Here is a 21,045-nt window from a genome sequence, read left to right as displayed (position 1 = left end):
CTTGTCACTTCACAGAATAGTTCCAAAGGCATAAAATGGGGGTATCGTTATACTTAGCAGATGTAGCTGAACACAACATGGGGTTCTGTATAGGGATGGCACACACCACACCAGTTTAACGAAAAACACATTACAAAAACCTTGTTATATGTGTATATGCCAAAATAAAGAAAAACACAATTTTGCTCCAATATTTAGCAGAGATTGGCGATGAAATGGCTACGTAAAAAGTGTCAAAATAACCTTCGGTAAATAGCCCGTGATGTCAACTTTAAATATATACTTTTGTGTGGCAATTTAGATTTTTGTGATGACTACTAAACTTACAAAACAAACATACCAACTTCTAAAATTGTTTCAAATTTAAATTTTATTTTAGTCCTTGTATTTTGTGACCTGTAACTTTCTAAATAAGTTTAAATTCTATACATACCGGTATTATGTACTCTATAAATCAAGACACAAATGAATTTATATTGAATTACTTTTCCTAAGCTGAACATATTATGCACACGTTTCCCCATTTAAAAAATGTTTTGTTTTTTTTACACAATTAATGAGAATTTATATATGTATATGGGAAATCAAATTAAAGCCCTGTTTGTCCTCTAAAAAACTGTATATATTATGTGTTGGTTCAATAAATGAGAGAGATGCAAATTGCGGTTGAAACCAAACAGCAAAAATGCTTGTGTCCTTAAGGGTAAGACAAGCTTCTGAAGCTGTCCTTAACCCCTTAAGGACACATGACATGTGTGACATGTCATGATTCCCTTTTATTCCAGAAGTTTGGTCCTTAAGGGGTTAAAGGGACTCTCCAGTGCCAGGAAAACAAACCCGTTTTTCTGGCACTTGAGTCCTGGAGTGACCCCCATCCCATGTCGCTGAAAGGGTTAAAACCCCTTCAGCTACTTACCTGAATCCAGTGCCAATGTCCCTTGGCACTGGGTCAGGCTCTGCTGGCGGGAGAGACCTAATGCGCATCCATGGAAATGGCCGCACGTGCATTAGACCTCCCAACAGGAAAGCATTATTCAGTGCTTTCCTATGGAGAAATTCTGACACTTAGGGCGTCCAGCGTCAGATAATCGACCAAAGGTCGGTTTCGATTACGGAAGCCCTCTAGTGGCTGTCTGTTAGACAGCCACAGAGGGCAGACTTAGAGCTGCAATGTAAACAATGCAATGTGTCCCTTTGAGGGGTTATTTTCTGTTTTGTTACATAAACTCATCGCCGACTGAAGCCTGGACGATTCCAAGTCACTAGCTTCCAAATAATTGTTTTATTGGGCTTAACCTGTTTTGTATAGTTTTGCTTCTCGTCAGTAAGGTGTTGGGAGTATTCCTTACATTCAGTGCTAGCAGCTTTTTTCCCCCCGTTTATATTAATTGATTTCTTAGCGCTTATCCTATCTTTCATATTTGTGGTAACTAAAGAAGTTACACCTAGATATTATCTCATGTATACCCTCTGAAACAGTAAGTCCTGGTTGAACAAATTCCTGTTCACAGTCACCCAGGTGTACTAAAAATGATAAACTATCACTGGGAATATACTTTCAATCTATTTTTCTCGTATGAATTCATAGGGGTGCCATTAATTATACAGCATAAGATTTTTTTCATTTTTTAAACTTGTGTTTGCAATTGATATGTATGAGAGCAATGAATCTCTGCATTGTATATTTTAACAAAAGATCAGAATGTTAAACAATAGACAATTTTCAAATTCATTTTTCTTCTATACTTCTTGTACTTACCAAGGGTGCCAATATGTATGAAATCAAATTTTAAGGAAACAATTATACTTAATAGGACTGATGAAAAGGTCATTAAAGGACCACTATAGTGCCAGGAAAACTCGTTTTCCTGGCACTATAGTGCCCTGAGGGTGCCCCCACCCTCAGCATCCCCCTACCGCCCGGCTCTGGAAAGGGGTAAAACGTACCTTTTTCCAGCGCTGGGCGGGGAGCTGTCTGCCTCCGATCCTCCTCCGTTCCGCCCCGTCGGCTGGCTGCGCGCACATTCAGCCGGTCGCATAGGAAAGCATTATCAATGCTTTCCTATGGATGTTTGCGTGCTCTCACTGTGATTTTCACAGTGAGAATCACGCAAGCGCCTCTAGCGGCTGTCAATGAGACAGCCGCTAGAGGCTTTGGGGGAAGGCTTAACCCATTTATAAACATAGCAGTTTCTCTGAAACTGCTATGTTTATAAAAAAAAATGGGTTAACCCTAGCTGGACCTGGCACCCAGACCACTTCATTAAGCTGAAGTGGTCTGGGTGCCTAGAGTGGTCCTTTAAGACATTTTAAAGTGTCTGGGCCATATGCAATGAGAATTTAAAGAGGTATTCTCGGTAACCACTAGGGTTTGTTAAATATCTTGAACTATTTTGAAAACATTAATTCTCTAATTTAGATGATTTTTTTTTATATATTTGATTTTGTCTATAGTTTCCTATATTTAGGTTTAGTTACCTTTGTTTCATAATTTACTCTTTTTTTGATAAGACTCAGTTGTAGTCAAGTTAGTCTTTTTTTAGGTTATAAGTAAGGGAATGCATTGAGCACAGAACAATCTGTAGACCCGTTTTAAACCCAGAATCAACCATAATTTTTAATATTACTGAAGAGAAGGATGGATAGATTACAGAACCAAAGCAAAACAAAGAACAAGGCTGTGTCTGGACGAATTTCAAGTGGCTGCACCAAACTCAGACCACTTGATTGACTCCTCTGCGTGTTATGGAGAGGAATTACAAAAATGGTATCTAAAGACAATAAGCAGGAGACTATTATACCACACAACTATAAAATCTGATGCTCTATAAGCATCATATTCTAAAACGGTAAGAGCAACGTGGTAAATTCTCAGATCATGAGCTATTCTCATCAGAAGTGCAAGATATTGATATAGGGACACTATAGTCACCAAAACTACTTTAGCTTAATGAAACAGTTTTGGTGTATAGATCATGTCCCTGCAGTCTCACTGCTCAATTGTCTGCCATTTACGAGTTAAATCACTTTATGAACCCTAGTCAAATCTCCCTGCATGTGACTTGCAAAGCCTTCCTAAACACTTCCTGTAAAGAGTCATCTAAAGTTTATCCTTCCTTTATTGCAAGTTCTGTTTAATTTAGATTTTCTTATCCCCTGCTATGTTAATAGCTTGCTAGACCCTGCATGAGCCTCCTGTATGTGATTAAAGTTAAATTTACAGAGAAAGAGAGAGTTGTTTTAAGGTAAATTACATCTGATTGAAAGTGAAACCAGTTTGTTTTTTTAATGTAGGCTGTGTCAGAGCTAAATGGCTGTGAATTGAGCAGTGAAACCTGAGAAACATTATCTATACACCAAAACTGCTTCATTAAGCTAAAGTTGTTTAGGTGACTATAGCGTTCCTTTAACAAATGGGTAAGAAAGAAATTAATTTCCTCCCCAAGACAGTATTTGTCGGATTACAAGCACCCTTCATCTGCATTAAAAAACACCAGGGCACACCTGACACCGTAACCACTACAGTGCACTGTTCTGTTATGGTGCTAGGACTGTTCCTTTAAGTCTTTGACGTATATTTGGACTGTGTAATACTACATAAATCATTGCCCTTTATGCATTCCTTTATTTCTGTCCTGAATGTATGTTGAGCTTTGTTTAGATTGTCATGCGCAAGGATGATAATTCTTGTGTGCAGTATTAAACATTCCGTTTTTTGTCAAATTTTGCAAGGACAATAACCTTGTTCAATTTAGCCAACACCTAGGTCATCAAACATAACACAAAACCTGGAAAATTGTTTTGGTCACTTTATTAAATGAGATATTAAATATATTTTTTTATTTTTTTAAGTTTCAACTACTAAACAGCACTTTGAATGGTGAAAACACAGTATATTTCCAGAATGCTTGCTCATTAAAAACACAATTTTCAGTCCTTCAGTAGATTACAAAAAAAAAAAATTGTGGGAAGAAGTGACTCTCTACAGTACTTTGGGATATTAAATACAGAAAATTAAAAAGCAGGAAAGGAAAACAAAAAAGCAAATCTTCACAGCTGTATGATTGCAGCAGCCAAAGCTGGTTAAATGGACCGAAACTACTATACAACTGAGACATACATGTACAATATCACAAATACAGAGCCAAAACGCTTTACATCCAAATTAACATATTCAAAATGTGGAAAATTTAGCAGGCAATAATGTAGTACACAACTGTTTGAAATGCAACTAGTTAAAACTTCTAAAATAAAATAAAAAGGAAAATAGCTTTTCCACATCTTCCCAAAGTCTTTTTTATATATTTGTTAAAGCTTGATGTTAAACGTACAAATAGTATATGAAGCTAGAATTTCTAGTGACTAATATATGAGTGGTCCAAGTTGCACTTTTGTTAGTTTCCATCCAAGAGTATGGTTAGTAGGATATCCACCTAATTTAGTATGCAGATTATCTTGGACATTATGTCAACAGCTGTCCCTTCAAAAGGCAGATTATCTTCCGGAGCAACTTTTTTTTTTTAAAACGCATTTCTTTTAAGTCACGAGTGGAGAAAAAGAAAAAAAAATAATGAAATAAGTCTTACAGTAACATCATTCAGAAAAACTTTTTTGTACTACAAAGGAAACATTAAACATTTGTTAAATGGAAAGGATAATGTTAATACCATTGCAAACTGAGAAATACAATCTGATGCCAGGCGGAATTCCATAATAGAAAAACTCATAAGACCAGAAACCATGAAAAAGTTTCACTGTTTTGATGGTTATAAAACGTTTGTGCCAAGATGAAAGCAAACCAAAATCCCACTCAAGTCACACTACTTAAACCGATTTCAGGACATGACTGACTGTTTAACACACTGTTACTTCTGAAACACAGAGTGGAGTTTTGAAATAGAGAAAACACTCAATTTAGCATTAAAAAAAAATTATATCATTGAATAAGGTGCTAGTGCCGAACAGGAAGATACAGGGTGCACTAGCAGTTGTTGCACTACGGTTGTCATGAGCAGCATGCAAATAATACAGTCAATAGTTGCATGCTGCCCCCTCACCTAGGGCAAATACACTGTGCTTAATCAACCAGATAAGTATTATGAAACAAAAGAAATTGTCATTTTTATCTTTAAGGACAGGTCATAATTTACTGCTGAGCAAGGGGATCCTTACTTAAGTTAGGAGTTCTTATTTCTAAGCAATAAAATCTTTGTATTGTTGCTCAAAGTGTTAAACAAAAATGTCAGTTTATTACTAAGGGGTCCTTAAAAAAAAAAAAAAAAAAAAAAATTCAAGACTCTACGAGACTGAGTGATACTTCCCATGTGGAAAAGAAAAAGGAGAAGAAATTTACTTTTTCTAAAACATCTCTAGTCAGCTGTGTGCACACGTATGTTAACAGAAAACACTACACAAAAATAAAAGAACAAAAGAAGATGTATGGATGCATGTGCAAAAATATACACGTAAACATACAATGAACCAAAAACTAAAGAAAGTGACTGTGTTCTATATGGTAGAGCAGAGCTATTAATACTTATCCATCAAGATGAATCATTCTAAAATTGGTTTAACATGCTATAAAAAAAAAAAAAAATTAAATTAAATAAAATAGTTTTGGGGGAGTTTCCTTCACTAAAATAATAATTTGAGGACTCATTCCTGGTCATGGCATAGTAGCAAAAGTAAATACTCTCACTATAGCTCCCACAAAAAAACAAAAACAAACAAAAAAAACAACTTACTAAGCATCTGCAACGCAAGTAAATACCATGCACATGATCAACTGTGAATTTCCAAAGAGCTAAAACTAGTATTTTGCAATGTTAGATGCAATCAATACACAGTGCTCAACCACTGATGCAGCCTCTCATGAAAAGGATGGGAACAATATATTAAACAGGAATGTGAGCTGTCCCATAAAGACAAATAGCACAATATCTATGACATCTAAATAACTCTGTGGTGGAAAGCACTCTAAAAGGAAGTTCCGGGTTTTTATTGTGACTTCAGTAATTGGTTTGCTCAAGCAGAGAATGGTGGGCATTACATCTTACTTTGGGCATATACAATCTAGTTTGGAATTGAATGGTGAAAACATTTTGTTCTTCACTTTTTTTGTGATATTTTATACGTGAGTGATCATATATATGATATATGATTACCTGTCATGTTGGTAATTTTGGTAAGATAACAGAAAAGTGCATTTGAATAGTTAAATGAGTGCTAGTTCTAGAGTAGTATGAAAGTTGGTAGAATGATCGAAAGTTTCATTTATTTATTGAAATAAATGAAATTTTTGGTATTGCTCAATATTTCAAACCTCAAAAGGAACAATTGCAGGAAAAGCTATATTCGAAGGGGAATGATTCCACTTCAAGTGCATTGAAGACTATGATGGCTTCATAACCCTGTAGGGTCAACCTGTAAAAGTATTTTCAAGACATTCAGTGTTAATTTTAAATATTAGGCATAGTGAAAAATACTTTGACATATGCAACCCGCTAGTGTCGAATTCCTTACTGTAGATTAATCTTATCTGCATATTCCAAATTAATGTACCCCTGGCAAACCACCAAAATAGAGATGGTGCAAAAATATTCTGGCCTACATTTTGCATATCAGTTGGGAATAAACCCACCGAGATCACCATTCTAAAGAATAAAAGCGGTCTTTAATTGTCACATATTAATTAAGGTATTTTTCATGGAACCTGAACAGCCTAAATTTTACCAAACAATAGATTGGGCTGAACATAGTATCACCTTGCCTAAGCTGCATGATACACCTAATGATATTGAGATATTATTTGTGAGCACAATTAAGTGTAAATTAGTCGGGACATAGCTTATTGAAAAGTGTGTAAATTAGCGTCCCCCTTCTGCCACTTAAAGTTAAGATCACCTATTATTCCTCATCTGCAGCCTACAGGATGTTTCAGCATGCTATTCAAACGCATAGAAAAGGTTTAAACAACAACAAAAAAAGGTTTTCCATCCGGAAGTTTGCTTCTATAGTGAGTGGACACACACTGGAGTAAATGATGAATGCACATTTGCAGCCCATTGGAGAGTTTAATAGTAGCAGAGGTCTGAATGCCATTAGCACACAGACTCAAAACTTCATACAAAAATAATTCCTCCTAGACATTTGCTGTCACAATCCCAAGTGAACACTCTTTCTCAATGAAAGAACAAATAGACGTAAAAGTTGAAATGCGTAAAAAATACAAAGAAAATAAATTCTAACAATTTGCCCTACATAAGGGTAGACAAATACGGCTGCAGGAAAGCTTATTCCTGTAAACAACTAATATTTGAATATAACAATATGGAAAAAAAAAGTGAGGAAAAAAAAAGCAAAAAAACTAAACTATTTACAAAGGCACAGGGATGCAGATGAAACCTTAAAAAGCCGACTGACGTAAGAATACTATTACATGAATCTCAAGGGCGAGAAAGGAGCTTACCAGCTGTCTTCGAGAAAGTTTAAAAATGTAAAAATTCTGAAATCTAATGGTTCTGTAATTAACGCTACACAGACTAAAGCAATACGAACTCAGCGGACAAATATGGTGGCTTTTATTTAATATTTTTGTATGCTCCTTAGAGTAACTATGCACTGTGATGCGCTTCAATCCTGGCAGCAGCGAAGTCAAGTAGTTTGTGATCTGCATGCATTTAACAGAGTGGGTAAACAGATTCAGGTGATTAAGAAGTTCTCACACAAAAAATAAATAAAGAAAAAACAACCCACAAACCTAATCTTGCTGCTCTTGCAACATCTGCCACTAAACAGGCATTGTCAAGGCCCTTGTGATCTAGGTAGTGGCCTTCGGTGATATGCTCCGCCTCTGAAGAACATCTCTTCTGACATGTATAAGTGTTCTTCGAGGGTGGCTTTGTAAATTTGAAGTAAAAGGGGGTTAATGTAAGTTGGAGTAGCTGGTATGATTACGGAAGGCGTGTTTTCACTGAAAACATGTCTCTTCTGCACTAATGAAGCAAGAAGTTCCGTGCAGCCCTGCGGACTCTTCTCGAACCGAAAAGTAACTAACAAAAACTAATAATTACACAGCAAAGCTTATACAGAATACAGTTTGGCCTTTAAAGGGAACAAAACCAAACTGTTGTGTTTCTCTCTTTTTTTTTTTTACAGCAAAGGTATATTAAGCCATCAATTCCTACACAAAATGGAAAAACGATGCTTTAATTAAAACAGTCCATGTAAGATTAGTCTAGTGCAAAATCAATTTTTTTTCGCTTGGGAACCGCCTGCACTTTTTCTCATTGGGGGTGGAGGGCGCTGCAATGGGTGCGTCTGCATCCCTGGTTGGAACATTCCTCGTATGTCCATTTGCGGATAGTTAGAAGCGTTCAGCATCATGTTTGAGCCCTTCGGCATCATTAGGCGGCTCATTGCAGCTTGTTGCTGGAAAGCAAATTGTTGTTGTTGCTGTTGTTGCTGCTGCTGCTGTAACTGTTGCTGTTGCTGTTGGTTGAATTGATGCTGCAAGCGCCTGCTCATCAATATCCTTTGTACACAGCTGATTAACTGCACAGAGAAAAAAGAAAAAAAAAAAAGACTTATCGATGGTAGTGCCCACAATAGATACACACTGTAAAGTCTGTCTACTGTTTTAACATATGACTAGGAAATGAAATACATGGCAGTAATCACATGCAATATGCTAAATTAAAAGTGGTTCTCAATGTAAAGTGGGGCTTTTAAACATTATTTAACAGAGTTGATGTTTAAACCATTCACATCCCACAAAACACGGGTAGAAAGAATCCACTGACCTATGCTTTTAGACAATAGCTAGCATGATCGTACATTTTGTTAGGTTTATTAGGGGTGCCAAAAATAAAAATTAAAGACAGCACAAAATGACTATGACCTTTGCAGAAAAAGGAAACCTACAAAAAGCTTGGTGACTAATAAAAGTAATATAATGCAATCCTAAACAAAAGAGCATGGTGTTTCAATCTCAGATGTCCAGTGTGAAGAAAAAATACTTTCTGGTCTGAAATCAATTAGTAAGGGACACACAACCAGATGGGAAAGCCATTAAACTTATCACCATCACTAATGGCTGGTATCCAATGGACAATTACTGTAAGTGCCCTGTCTCAGGCGGCAAAGCCACGCAGTTATGGCTTGTTCATGATTTAACTATTGTAATGCAAGCCACACGCAGTCTGGCCATATTACACTGCAAAGGAGAAAAAGGAGAAAGAAATTCACACATTTGTCACAGTGATTTCATTTGTGGGGGGTTTCTCCATTATATTCTGAAGAGGGGCAATTCCTCAGACAGCATTGGAAAAAAGTTGACAACCCTCAAGTGGAAACAAAAATTTACTGATGGCGAACATTTCAAACAGGAATGCCGTTGATCTGTCCAGAGCAGTGCAGAGGCCAGTACATTCCTAAGCAATGTGCACCCCGAATAACTTGGAACCTGTTGGCTGGAATGATTTTTAATTGTGTGAAGCCTGTAGCTGGATATAACTGTGCAGGAAACATTTGCATGAAAAAGTCAAAGGGATTCCGCAGGAAGGATAGTGTTTTGCTTCTTTGGTAAGGGCTCAAAAATGCTGACCCTGCCAGTGTCTGTAATTGAACCTGTTCTGAACTACAAAAATAAAATGTTGACTATACAATCGACAAGGTGCCAGGATAGGCCTATAACCTCTTGCTACCTTAACGGTTATAATTAAAGGCACACGCTAAACCCCTGAAGCACTTTAGCTTGTTGAAAACCTGTGTGAAAAATGTGTCCTCTTTTCAGTTTGCAAAAAGTGCAGATTTCAAGAGAAATTTACACTTTTATAAATAAAAATAGTTAAATCCCCATGGCTCTAAAAAGCAGACAACAGGTCATGTTACTTCCTGGTTCCGTTAACTCAGTGGAGTTAAACTCAAGAGGCAGCAATTGCTCAGAGCACCTGCCTTGCAAAGACTTATCATTGAGGATTCTCTGATTGGACAGCCACAGAAAATCAGGGAGGGTTTACAAAGGCAGCAGACAAGATAACTGTAGGTTTTGCAAGCTGATTTTCGGAAAAAAAATACATTAAATGGATGCAAGTTTTCATTTGGGGTGTCCCTTTCAGGTTTTCTGGACCGTTGGCTTATAATTTAAATTTCTTAAATATTGCATCCAAATGGGCCACACGTAAACAAAAGTATATCATTAATAGCCAACTGTCAAGTTGGCAAACTACAGTATCGGTAAAAGCACCAATTCATACATGAAATGTAAATTATACATAGTTTTATCAGAGATCAAAATTCCAACTCCTATGCTAGTAACCATGCATTAAAAATTACTATCTATTGATGGCACCATGGCATGTTTACCAGGACTGAACTATTTGTCAGGGCTGAATTTTCACTTGCTAATAGACAGTGGCAAGTGGACATTATGAGCCCTGGGTATATACTTGTATAATTATATACAGGATACAGAACAATGATAAACATGTAGGGTAATTTCAGAAATAAAGATCACCTGAAAAAAAATCGCCAACTGCATATTTATTTCTATTGTTTTATTAAATGGTCATTGGTGGGAAAATAACTTTTCAAAATATGCACTAAACAGGATGGGTTCTACCCTAAGGAAAAGGCTGCAAAACACCTATTGTGTTTATTAACTAGGCAGCTAGTCTTCAATTTGGCCATAAAAACAAAAAGCAAATTTACATGAGATAACGGGTAAAATATTTACCATCTGCTGCTTGGTCAAAACATCATTATAAATTGCCTCTCTTCTTTTAATTTCCAACTCTTGGCTTGACTGTCTGCTTAGTGCCAGAGACTGAACCTGTGCCTCTGAGAAAGCTGGATTTTCCTTCCACTGGAAAATAAAAATTTGAATTTAGTGCACAGCACACGAGTAGGTAAAATATATGAGACATGTATAAAATAAAAAATAAACAAGAAATTGACATTTAAACATCTTACCACTGTTGCAATGATGTCATCCAATGGATGAATGCGGGCCGATGCTATATTATTTGTAGCTTCCACAACCTTTTCTCTGCCTTGATTAATGAGATCCTTGAGAGCAGAAACAAATCAGATATGAAGAGAATCCTTTAATAGCTTGTGTTCAACATCCTATTTTCCCCCAAGAAGACTAGTTATATTGAATGCATTGCTTTCACATGAAAAAATGGCCACTGTCTCAAAACGTAAAACCATAGAAACATAGAATGTGACGGCAGATAAGAACCAGTTGGCCCATTTAGTCTGCCCAATTTTCTAAATACTTTCATTAGTCCCTGGCCTTGTCTTATATCTAGGATAGCCTCATGCCTATCCCATGCATGCTTAAACTCCTTTACTGTGTTAACCTCTACCACTTCAGCTGGAAGGCTATTCCATGCATCCACTACCCTCTCAGTAAAGTAATACTTCCTAATATTTTTAAACCTTTGCCCCTCTAATTTAAGACTGTGTCCTCTTGTTGTGGTAGTTTTTCTTCTTTTAAATATAGTCTCCTCCTTTACTGTGTTGATTGCCTTTACGTAAGCGCATTGAGCAGGGCCCTCCACCTCTCTGTTCCTGTACGTCCAGTTGTCTGGTTACAATTACATGTCTGTTAGTCCACCCATTGTACAGCGCTACAGAATCTGAAGGCGCTATATATATCAAATGATAATAATCATAATGTATTTAAATGTTTCTATCATAGAGAGAAAAGACTAAAGTGGAACAGTAACACAACTACAGCCGAAGCAGTAGGGTGTCTATTCCACTAGATGATATCTCTAAATATAAGGTAAAAATAATTAATTGTGGGATATACCCTTTATTAAGCCGCTTGCGGACAAAACAGACACACAGTGATGGTGAAACACTCGTGTAAACTAGAAGTGAATTAAAAAACTAGGTGGATGCGGTATTGGATATTACCCAGTAGCAGTAAAGTTAGTAGAGAGGGATATCTGAGATATAGTATTAAGTAGATGCGGTATACCGTATGTTCTATATTCGATCAGATATTTATAACCCCCTCACCCATACATGCACGTAGGGTTTAGTAGATATCCTGGCTTTTTAAACTTAGAATGACAGTTCCTATTTTTGACTCAGTTTAGAGATACATATAATTAAGAACGGACCCACAGAGTCTCTGTGTGGACGTGTCCGTCCAGAAATGCTACTCTAAGTATACAGCAGTATGGTAGTGCGTACGGAACTGTTCAGTCGATGGGGACAAGAGTCAGAATCCATTAGTTTATATATATCTCTAATGGGTACACAATAGGAGCCTTGGTATCGAGTTAAGTCAGGTTTAGAGTATCACAGAGGCAGACGTCATGTATTGTCTAGTAGCCTCCGGATGGTAGAGGAGTAACCTGGTCCCCACTAGCCTTTATAGTTGTTCAGATCGGAACACAGATTGTGAACCCTGCTGAACAGCTGATGCTACAGGGTATGCCTGGGCAGCTTATATGGAGCACATCTATATACAGTCTCCTCCAAGGAGGTCAGCAATAATATTTGGCAATTAAAGTATATATACATATGTACAATAGTAGAAGATGTGTAACACAGCCGGTCCAGTGTTTATGTACACTTATTTAAACTGCTGCTTCGAGGCAGCCTGCCGCTAAATTGTGCAAATAAGCATTCCAGCTAGCTAAAATACCCTCACCCTCCGGTCTGACTCATGAGTATATTTGATTTCAATAAACTGCTGCTTCGAGGCAGCCTAGCGTTAAATAGTCCCCACTGTCTGACTGACTAAGGAGATATGAACTGCCTCAAAGGTCGTCTAAATATATATATGAAGGCACAAACTGCAAAGCCCCCTAGTACAATGCACTGCCAGGACTGGATATTGCTGTTGCTGATTGAGAGATTGCTTATCACTCTGGTCGAAGCCCAGTCACCCAGTCCAAAACATTAGCAGGCTTCCCCCATTATTAAGTTAGCCAAAAGCATCCCCCAGTATTAAAAACAAAATACGGCAAAAACGCTCGACGCGCGTTTCGGCGTGCTCACACGCCTTTCTCAAGAGCTACTGGCACAGCTGAGGGGAAGTGAGTATATACCGAGGCAGAACCCGCCCTCCTACCCGTGTCTTCCAATTAGCATGGTTGCAGGCGGACCGGGGGCGGGGTTACGTCTCGATATGCGTACTCGTTACTCAAAGGTTCATTCATTAAGGAATCGAAAGTCTCTAACCTATCAGTTGCGTTTGCGGTCACCATGGTGACATGCGTCGCTTTGTGATGTGCGCGCGCAGTGTCTAATAGCTGCACATAGTCCTAGGCCCCACCAACCCCATTACAAAAACAACATGTGATAAATTTGTCTACATTTGAGCTGAATATACATCACATTAGGGTTCTGGAGAGGGGACTGTCATTTGTACCAACGCCCGTTTTCGACAAATTCACTTGGATCAAGGATCTACATTTATTCGTACGTAAATTAGCTTTACACAAATATCACACCATCAACGAAGAGAAAAAAGCAAGAGCCTACGGTCTATCTTGTAAAGACCTAGCACTGGTGAACACACTAGTATCTCTTTTGGACGAAAATGATGTCCATTTACATACAGACTATACCAAATTGAAACCAAAGAGCCGATTCACTCCAAACTTCTCTAGCTTCAGGAACCTGGATCTATTCTTAGAAGCAGTGAAGAGTGAAATCGAAGGTATAGATAGCAGTAATTTTGAATCCTTCCCCAATGATAATCTCTCCAGAACTGAATATACAGCTCTGAAGTCACTGAAAGAAAATGACCAGCTGGTTATTAAACCAGCGGACAAGGGGGGCAATGTGGTGGTCATGAATACATCTGATTATGAAAACATGGTGCAGAAAGTGTTGGGAAATGATGACACATATAACCTGCTGAAAACTGACCCTACAAATCTCTTTCTGTCTAAATACAAAGAGATACTGGATGAGGGCCGCAGTGGGGGGTTGCTATCCGGGGACGAATATGCATTCATTCTGAACCGTTGTCCCAGGATAGCAACCTTCTACTGCCTGCCCAAAATCCATAAAAACACTCAATATCCACCGGGCCGTCCCATCGTTTCCGGTGTAGACAATTTAACACAGAATGGTAGCTTATATATCGAGAAAATACTAAGACCTTTTGTGGAACAACTCCCCTCGTATATCAGGGACACAAAACAGGCATTATCACTATTCTCGAATTTACAACTACCCAACTCAGCAAGACTATGTAGCCTTGACGTTGAGGCATTGTACTCTTCAATCCCCCACGAACGAGGCATCGAGCACACAAAATACTTTCTAGATCAGAGAGGCCCAATCCATACCCTACACACAAGTTTTGTATTGAAACTATTAAGGTATATCTTGTCCCACAATTACTTTTTGTTTCATGATAAATTCTTCCATCAAATAAGGGGGACAGCGATGGGCACGGCGTGTGCACCCTCCTACGCCAATCTCCATCTGGGCTGGTGGGAGTCGCAAATCATGAAATCGGATACCCTCCTAACATACATACCTAAAATACACACATGGCTCAGGTATATAGACGATGTCTTTGTTGTCTGGCTGGGCACAGAGGATGAATTCAATGAGTTCGTCTCCCTCCTGAATATCAACGAGGAGAACCTTAAATTCACAGCAGAATTTGGGGGGCAATCACTAAACTTCTTGGACATAACCATCTCTATTAACACTAATGGCTCTCTAAAAACAACTCTCTATAAGAAGCCAACTGCATCTAATGCACTCTTGAGATGGGACAGCTATCACCCGAGGCCTCTGAAGCAGGGCATACCAGTTGGGCAATATCTAAGGATACGCAGAAATTGTACAGATCTATCGGATTTTAAAATAAAAGCAGCCCTACTAAGGCAACAATTCCGCGAGAAAGGTTACCCAAATAAATGTCTGAAAAAGGCATATAGACGAGCCCTGGAAATGGATAGAGAGGACCTTATCCTAGACCAACCGAAACATACACCATCTAATACACTCATTCGTATGATTGGTACTTTTGACACAGGTTGGAACACAGTGAAGAACTCTATTGAGAAATTCTGGCCCATCCTTTTGAAGGATGTCCACTTGAAAGACGTCCTCAGCTCTAAAGCAACCATCACAGCGCGTAGAGGCAAAAACCTCCGCGATATGCTAGTACCAAGCCATTTTTCAATAAAACAGAGTAAAACAACATGGTTAGGACGCAATCCCCCATGTGGCTCTTTCGGGTGCGGCAGATGTGTCGCGTGCAAATATATCTTACGCGATTCAAAGAAAATCCAAGATAGTGACGGACAACAAGAGTTTGAGATTACCCATTTTTTCAACTGCAACACAGCTGGTTTGGTATACCTTCTAGTTTGTAGTTGCAGTATGCTATATGTGGGTAAAACCTTCAGACCTTTCAAGGAACGGATAAAAGAGCACGTAAGGTCCCCAAAAAACCGCATGGAAACCCCAATCTCCAGACATCTGAAGAATTTTCATGAAGGTGTCTCGAGTGGGATTAGGTTTTGTGGATTGGAATGGGTAAAACGCGATCAGAGACGAGGCGATTTTGACAAGCTCTTACGCCAAAAGGAGTGTAGGTGGATTTATAAACTCAAGACTCTGAGCCCGAAAGGCTTGAATGAAGGCTTTTCATTCTCCCCTTATATATAACCATCTACACAAGATCCATCTACCTCCAACTCTGTGACCTCTCTAATCATGCAACACATATATGTAAAACACCACTTTTCCAGTCAACATGAATAATGATAAAAATAATAGAAAATGAAGGGAACCATTCTGTTTAAGAATAAACCCTCACCTGTATATATTGTCAATGTGTAATTATAATAACCTTTTGATTTGTATATAATAATTTCATACTATATATACCCTACACCTGGCACAGGTTCAAAATACTAAGATAATGACAAGTAGTTAGATAGATCTACGTACACTTGGGTCCATTACTGAAAAATGATTCTAGTAAATTCTGGCCAAATCTACCATACCAGTTAACGTATGTAAATGATTGATAAAATAAATGTAAAGTTATCTTCTATTTTTCATTTTTGAACTTCAGTAAACTCACTAGTAATAGTGAGCAAGGTACATTTACACACATCAGCATTCCACTAGAGTGACTGCCCTGGTAAGCGGAATCCTATCGGGAATGAATTCTATCTGGAATAGATATAGCGATCTAACCTTTTTTTTTTATTTAGATCGGGATAACCACAATATATATTCCCCTATAAAACAAGCGGATCGACTCTTTGAACTAACTCCCCCAGAAAGATCGAGAGTCAGTTCAGCTATCTCGCTATCTCCTTAGGACTAATCTAGTGGTGACTGAATGTTGGAACCGAGTCTCTAAAACCTAGGACTATGTGCAGCTATTAGACACTGCGCGCGCACATCACAAAGCGACGCATGTCACCATGGTGACCGCAAACGCAACTGATAGGTTAGAGACTTTCGATTCCTTAATGAATGAACCTTTGAGTAACGAGTACGCATATCGAGACGTAACCCCGCCCCCGGTCCGCCTGCAACCATGCTAATTGGAAGACACGGGTAGGAGGGCGGGTTCTGCCTCGGTATATACTCACTTCCCCTCAGCTGTGCCAGTAGCTCTTGAGAAAGGCGTGTGAGCACGCCGAAACGCGCGTCGAGCGTTTTTGCCGTATTTTGTTTTTAATACTGGGGGATGCTTTTGGCTAACTTAATAATGGGGGAAGCCTGCTAATGTTTTGGACTGGGTGACTGGGCTTCGACCAGAGTGATAAGCAATCTCTCAATCAGCAACAGCAATATCCAGTCCTGGCAGTGCATTGTACTAGGGGGCTTTGCAGTTTGTGCCTTCATATATATATTTAGACGACCTTTGAGGCAGTTCATATCTCCTTAGTCAGTCAGACAGTGGGGACTATTTAACGCTAGGCTGCCTCGAAGCAGCAGTTTATTGAAATCAAATATACTCATGAGTCAGACCGGAGGGTGAGGGTATTTTAGCTAGCTGGAATGCTTATTTGCACAATTTAGCGGCAGGCTGCCTCGAAGCAGCAGTTTAAATAAGTGTACATAAACACTGGACCGGCTGTGTTACACATCTTCTACTATTGTACATATGTATATATACTTTAATTGCCAAATATTATTGCTGACCTCCTTGGAGGAGACTGTATATAGATGTGCTCCATATAAGCTGCCCAGGCATACCCTGTAGCATCAGCTGTTCAGCAGGGTTCACAATCTGTGTTCCGATCTGAACAACTATAAAGGCTAGTGGGGACCAGGTTACTCCTCTACCATCCGGAGGCTACTAGACAATACATGACGTCTGCCTCTGTGATACTCTAAACCTGACTTAACTCGATACCAAGGCTCCTATTGTGTACCCATTAGAGATATATATAAACTAATGGATTCTGACTCTTGTCCCCATCGACTGAACAGTTCCGTACGCACTACCATACTGCTGTATACTTAGAGTAGCATTTCTGGACGGACACGTCCACACAGAGACTCTGTGGGTCCGTTCTTAATTATATGTATCTCTAAACTGAGTCAAAAATAGGAACTGTCATTCTAAGTTTAAAAAGCCAGGATATCTACTAAACCCTACGTGCATGTATGGGTGAGGGGGTTATAAATATCTGATCGAATATAGAACATACGGTATACCGCATCTACTTAATACTATATCTCAGATATCCCTCTCTACTAACTTTACTGCTACTGGGTAATATCCAATACCGCATCCACCTAGTTTTTTAATTCACTTCTAGTTTACACGAGTGTTTCACCATCACTGTGTGTCTGTTTTGTCCGCAAGCGGCTTAATAAAGGGTATATCCCACAATTAATTATTTTTACCTTATATTTAGAGATATCATCTAGTGGAATAGACACCCTACTGCTTCGGCTGTAGTTGTGTTACTGTTCCACTTTAGTCTTTTCTCTCTCCTAGTGTTTGGGGTTCATGCCCCTTGATATCTCTGTAACCCCTCAGGAATCTAGGTGTGGATTTGACCCACTCCATAGTATTCCTCTCTTCTCTCTATAATGTTTCTATCATATCCCCCCGTCTCGTCTTTCATCCAAGCTATACATGTTAAGTTCCTTTAACCTTTCATTGTAAGTTTTATCCTGCAATCCATGAACCAGAGTGTGATATCCTAAAAAGAGTGTGATATCCTAAAAAGAGTGTGATATCCTAAAAAGAGTGTGATATCCTAAAAAGAGTGTGATATCCTAAAAAGAGTGTGATATCCTAAAAAGAGTGTGATATCCTAAAAAGAGTGTGATATCCTAAAAAGAGTGTGATATCCTAAAAAAGAGTGTGATATCCTAAAAAAGAGTGTGATATCCTAAAAAAGAGTGTGATATCCTAAAAAGAGTGTGATATCCTAAAAAGAGTGTGATATCCTAAAAAGAGTGTGATATCCTAAAAAGAGTGTGATATCCTAAAAAAGAGTGTGATATCCTAAAAAAGAGTGTGATATCCTAAAAAAGAGTGTGATATCCTAAAAAAGAGTGTGATATCCTAAAAAGAGTGTGATATCCTAAAAAGAGTGTGATATCCTAAAAAGAGTGTGATATCCTAAAAAGAGTGTGATATCCTAAAAAGAGTGTGATATCCTAAAAAGAGTGTGATATCCTAAAAAGAGTGTGATATCCTAAAAAGAGTGTGATATCCTAAAAAGAGTGTGATATCCTAAAAAGAGTGTGATATCCTAACCATCTTAAAAATCAGGCACATACCTAAAATTTTCACTGTTTAAATGGAAAACTTTTACCCAAGATAGGGGCTCTGCATGTAATGGAATGATCAAATTAGTGATACTGAAACATTACTTGCTTAAAAAAACCATGCCTAAATGTATGTTTGTTGCAAACGGTTAGAAATGTATCTGCTAGCTAAGACATCCTTGGAATAATCAGGCTGATTCTGCTTCACTGTTCAAGCTGCCTATATAGTCTTGGACACTGATGCAGTAAATTGTCATTTGAACACCGTAGGCTTCTTAAATATTACATTGAGATTTTATTTCTTACCTCAAGCTGCTGATTAGTCAGTGAAGATAATGCTCCCAAGTTTAAGGGCATGTAAGGAGATTGTGAGTTGAAATTCATCTGTGCATAATTTATTCCAGCGCCAGCTGCCATGTTTAAATTATTGGTCAAGCCCTTTAAATACAAAATTAAATATATGAAATAAATTTATTATTAATTCGATTTGTACAAATCTATTTTAGAGCTTTGTTTAATAACAAACAGGCATCGTTTAAAGGGGAACCATCATAGCTCTGGTAATTACTTTAGATTATAAACACTGAAAATCTCCTATAACCTTACCTTTGAATGCTCTGTTTTCATTTAAAAATGTATCTCAAAAGATTTAGCAATGGACAGAACCATCCAGTTCAACCCAAATACAGCCAGGACACACATTTTATTGCAGAGAGACAAATATTGTTTAATTTCCTACCTATTAGAAAATGAGTAAAAATAAAATTCACTTGTCAATTTTGAAACCGCTTGGGGACATCTGCCTTCTGTCCCTCTCTGGATCCATAAATTGGAAAGTGAAAAACCTATAGCTTCCCCCCACAATAAAATTGTGCAGAGTCTGCCAGTACCTGGCTATATTTGATTACCAATATTGGAGCATAGGATAACACAAGGTCCATCATTGCTAGCAGTGAAACCATTCACAAAATTAAAATACATATCACTCAAACAATACAAAATATTGTTTCGGTTTCTCCTCCTTTTCTATGCTAAGAAGTGCAAGGGATATATTTGGTCCAGATTTACTAGAATGATGGTAAGAGCCAAAAAGTTCCAGCATAGAACTATAACAGTGCTGTGGATGTCTACATTTAGTTTTATTTTTCAGACCCCACAAACACAATTCCATACACACACATTTAAAAACTGCTACAACTTCATTCTACAAACAGGGATCTAAAACCTATGGTGAAGGCAAATAGTAGTTCCACTGAGTTTATGTAATGTAACAACTAAATTCTTGTATTTGAAAGTTACCAGTAGTCTGCAGATGCCACCTAAGGTAACATTTCACATAAAAACATTTAAGTCCATAACAGACTTTAAAAAAAAAAAAAAAAAAAAAAAAGTGTATGCCAGACAACAGGAAAGCAGAAAAGTCATGTACATATACTAAAAATGTAAGTGGAGCAATACATAAAATGGATGCCAGAATTAAGCCAATATGACAAATTACGATGTGATCTTTTCATTTAAGTGCTACATATGTGTTCTATTCTAAAGGCGATCACATTAAAAACAAAAGGAACTGCACTCAATTCACATTCGCCAAATAAGTGCTTAGCTAGACCATGACTAGAGCATTGATGTGCCTGGGCCTTCTTTCTTTAACTGGTATCTATGGAAAGGTGATTGTACGGGTAAACCATCCAAATATGTGGCATACGGTAAATAAATATCCACAGCAAAACCAAAGCAGAATTCTGATTATTGATACAACCTTTCACTGGCTAAATTCCACAAACATCTTACAATGTCTAACCTAGAAAATTAAGTAATAAGCAATAATTTCTACTGTAGAATATATCAGCTGGTTTAATTGTTTTTAATTTTGTTAGTAGATACAAAAGGGTTATTAAGACCGGTGAAGATGTTATAAAACATGGCTATCTAGCTCCTGTAATTAGCCCAACCCTGATCAGGGCACACTATAATGGTGGAAGAGTGGAAACATATTTTAATATTAAAATGATTCCGTTTTAGCCAAATGTAACAAAAGTAGGCATCAAATTTAAAAAAAAAAAAAAAAAAGAAGAAAATGACACACAAGATTAGAAATCTCTGTGCCCCTCTTAGACTGCCAGGCTTAAACCATGGACCACTACTTCTACTTACCGATGCTCTTAGAGAGCTCAAAAATATGCATTTATAGGGCTATATCATTCACACATGTAATATTTGTTTGATGTGCATTATATAATCTAAATGAACATGTGTATTAATCCCACAGAATACATTACTTGCAAAAACACACACTGA

The 21,045-nt window shown here is 37.9% G+C and overlaps 1 protein-coding gene across 1 annotated transcript in view; it reads right to left on the bottom strand.

The window, feature by feature from the left end:
* Positions 1–5,601: 5,601 nt before the first annotated feature.
* Positions 5,602–21,045, bottom strand: part of ATRX (ATRX chromatin remodeler) — a 131,945-nt gene continuing 116,501 nt past the window's right edge. The window contains exons 32-35 of the mRNA XM_063432062.1: positions 19,051–19,182; positions 10,972–11,067; positions 10,736–10,864; positions 5,602–8,553 (exon numbers count right to left, since the gene is read on the bottom strand). Coding sequence (XP_063288132.1) covers positions 8,248–8,553; positions 10,736–10,864; positions 10,972–11,067; positions 19,051–19,182 — 663 coding nt within the window. The 3' untranslated portion in view covers positions 5,602–8,247. The remainder of the gene's footprint in view (positions 8,554–10,735; positions 10,865–10,971; positions 11,068–19,050; positions 19,183–21,045) is intronic.

The sequence above is a fragment of the Pelobates fuscus genome, chromosome 9 (assembly GCF_036172605.1).
Source record: "Pelobates fuscus isolate aPelFus1 chromosome 9, aPelFus1.pri, whole genome shotgun sequence".
Taxonomy (NCBI): Eukaryota; Metazoa; Chordata; class Amphibia; order Anura; family Pelobatidae; genus Pelobates; species Pelobates fuscus.
Note: the sequence above shows the minus strand (reverse complement) of the source record. Positions and strands in the feature narration are given on the sequence as shown.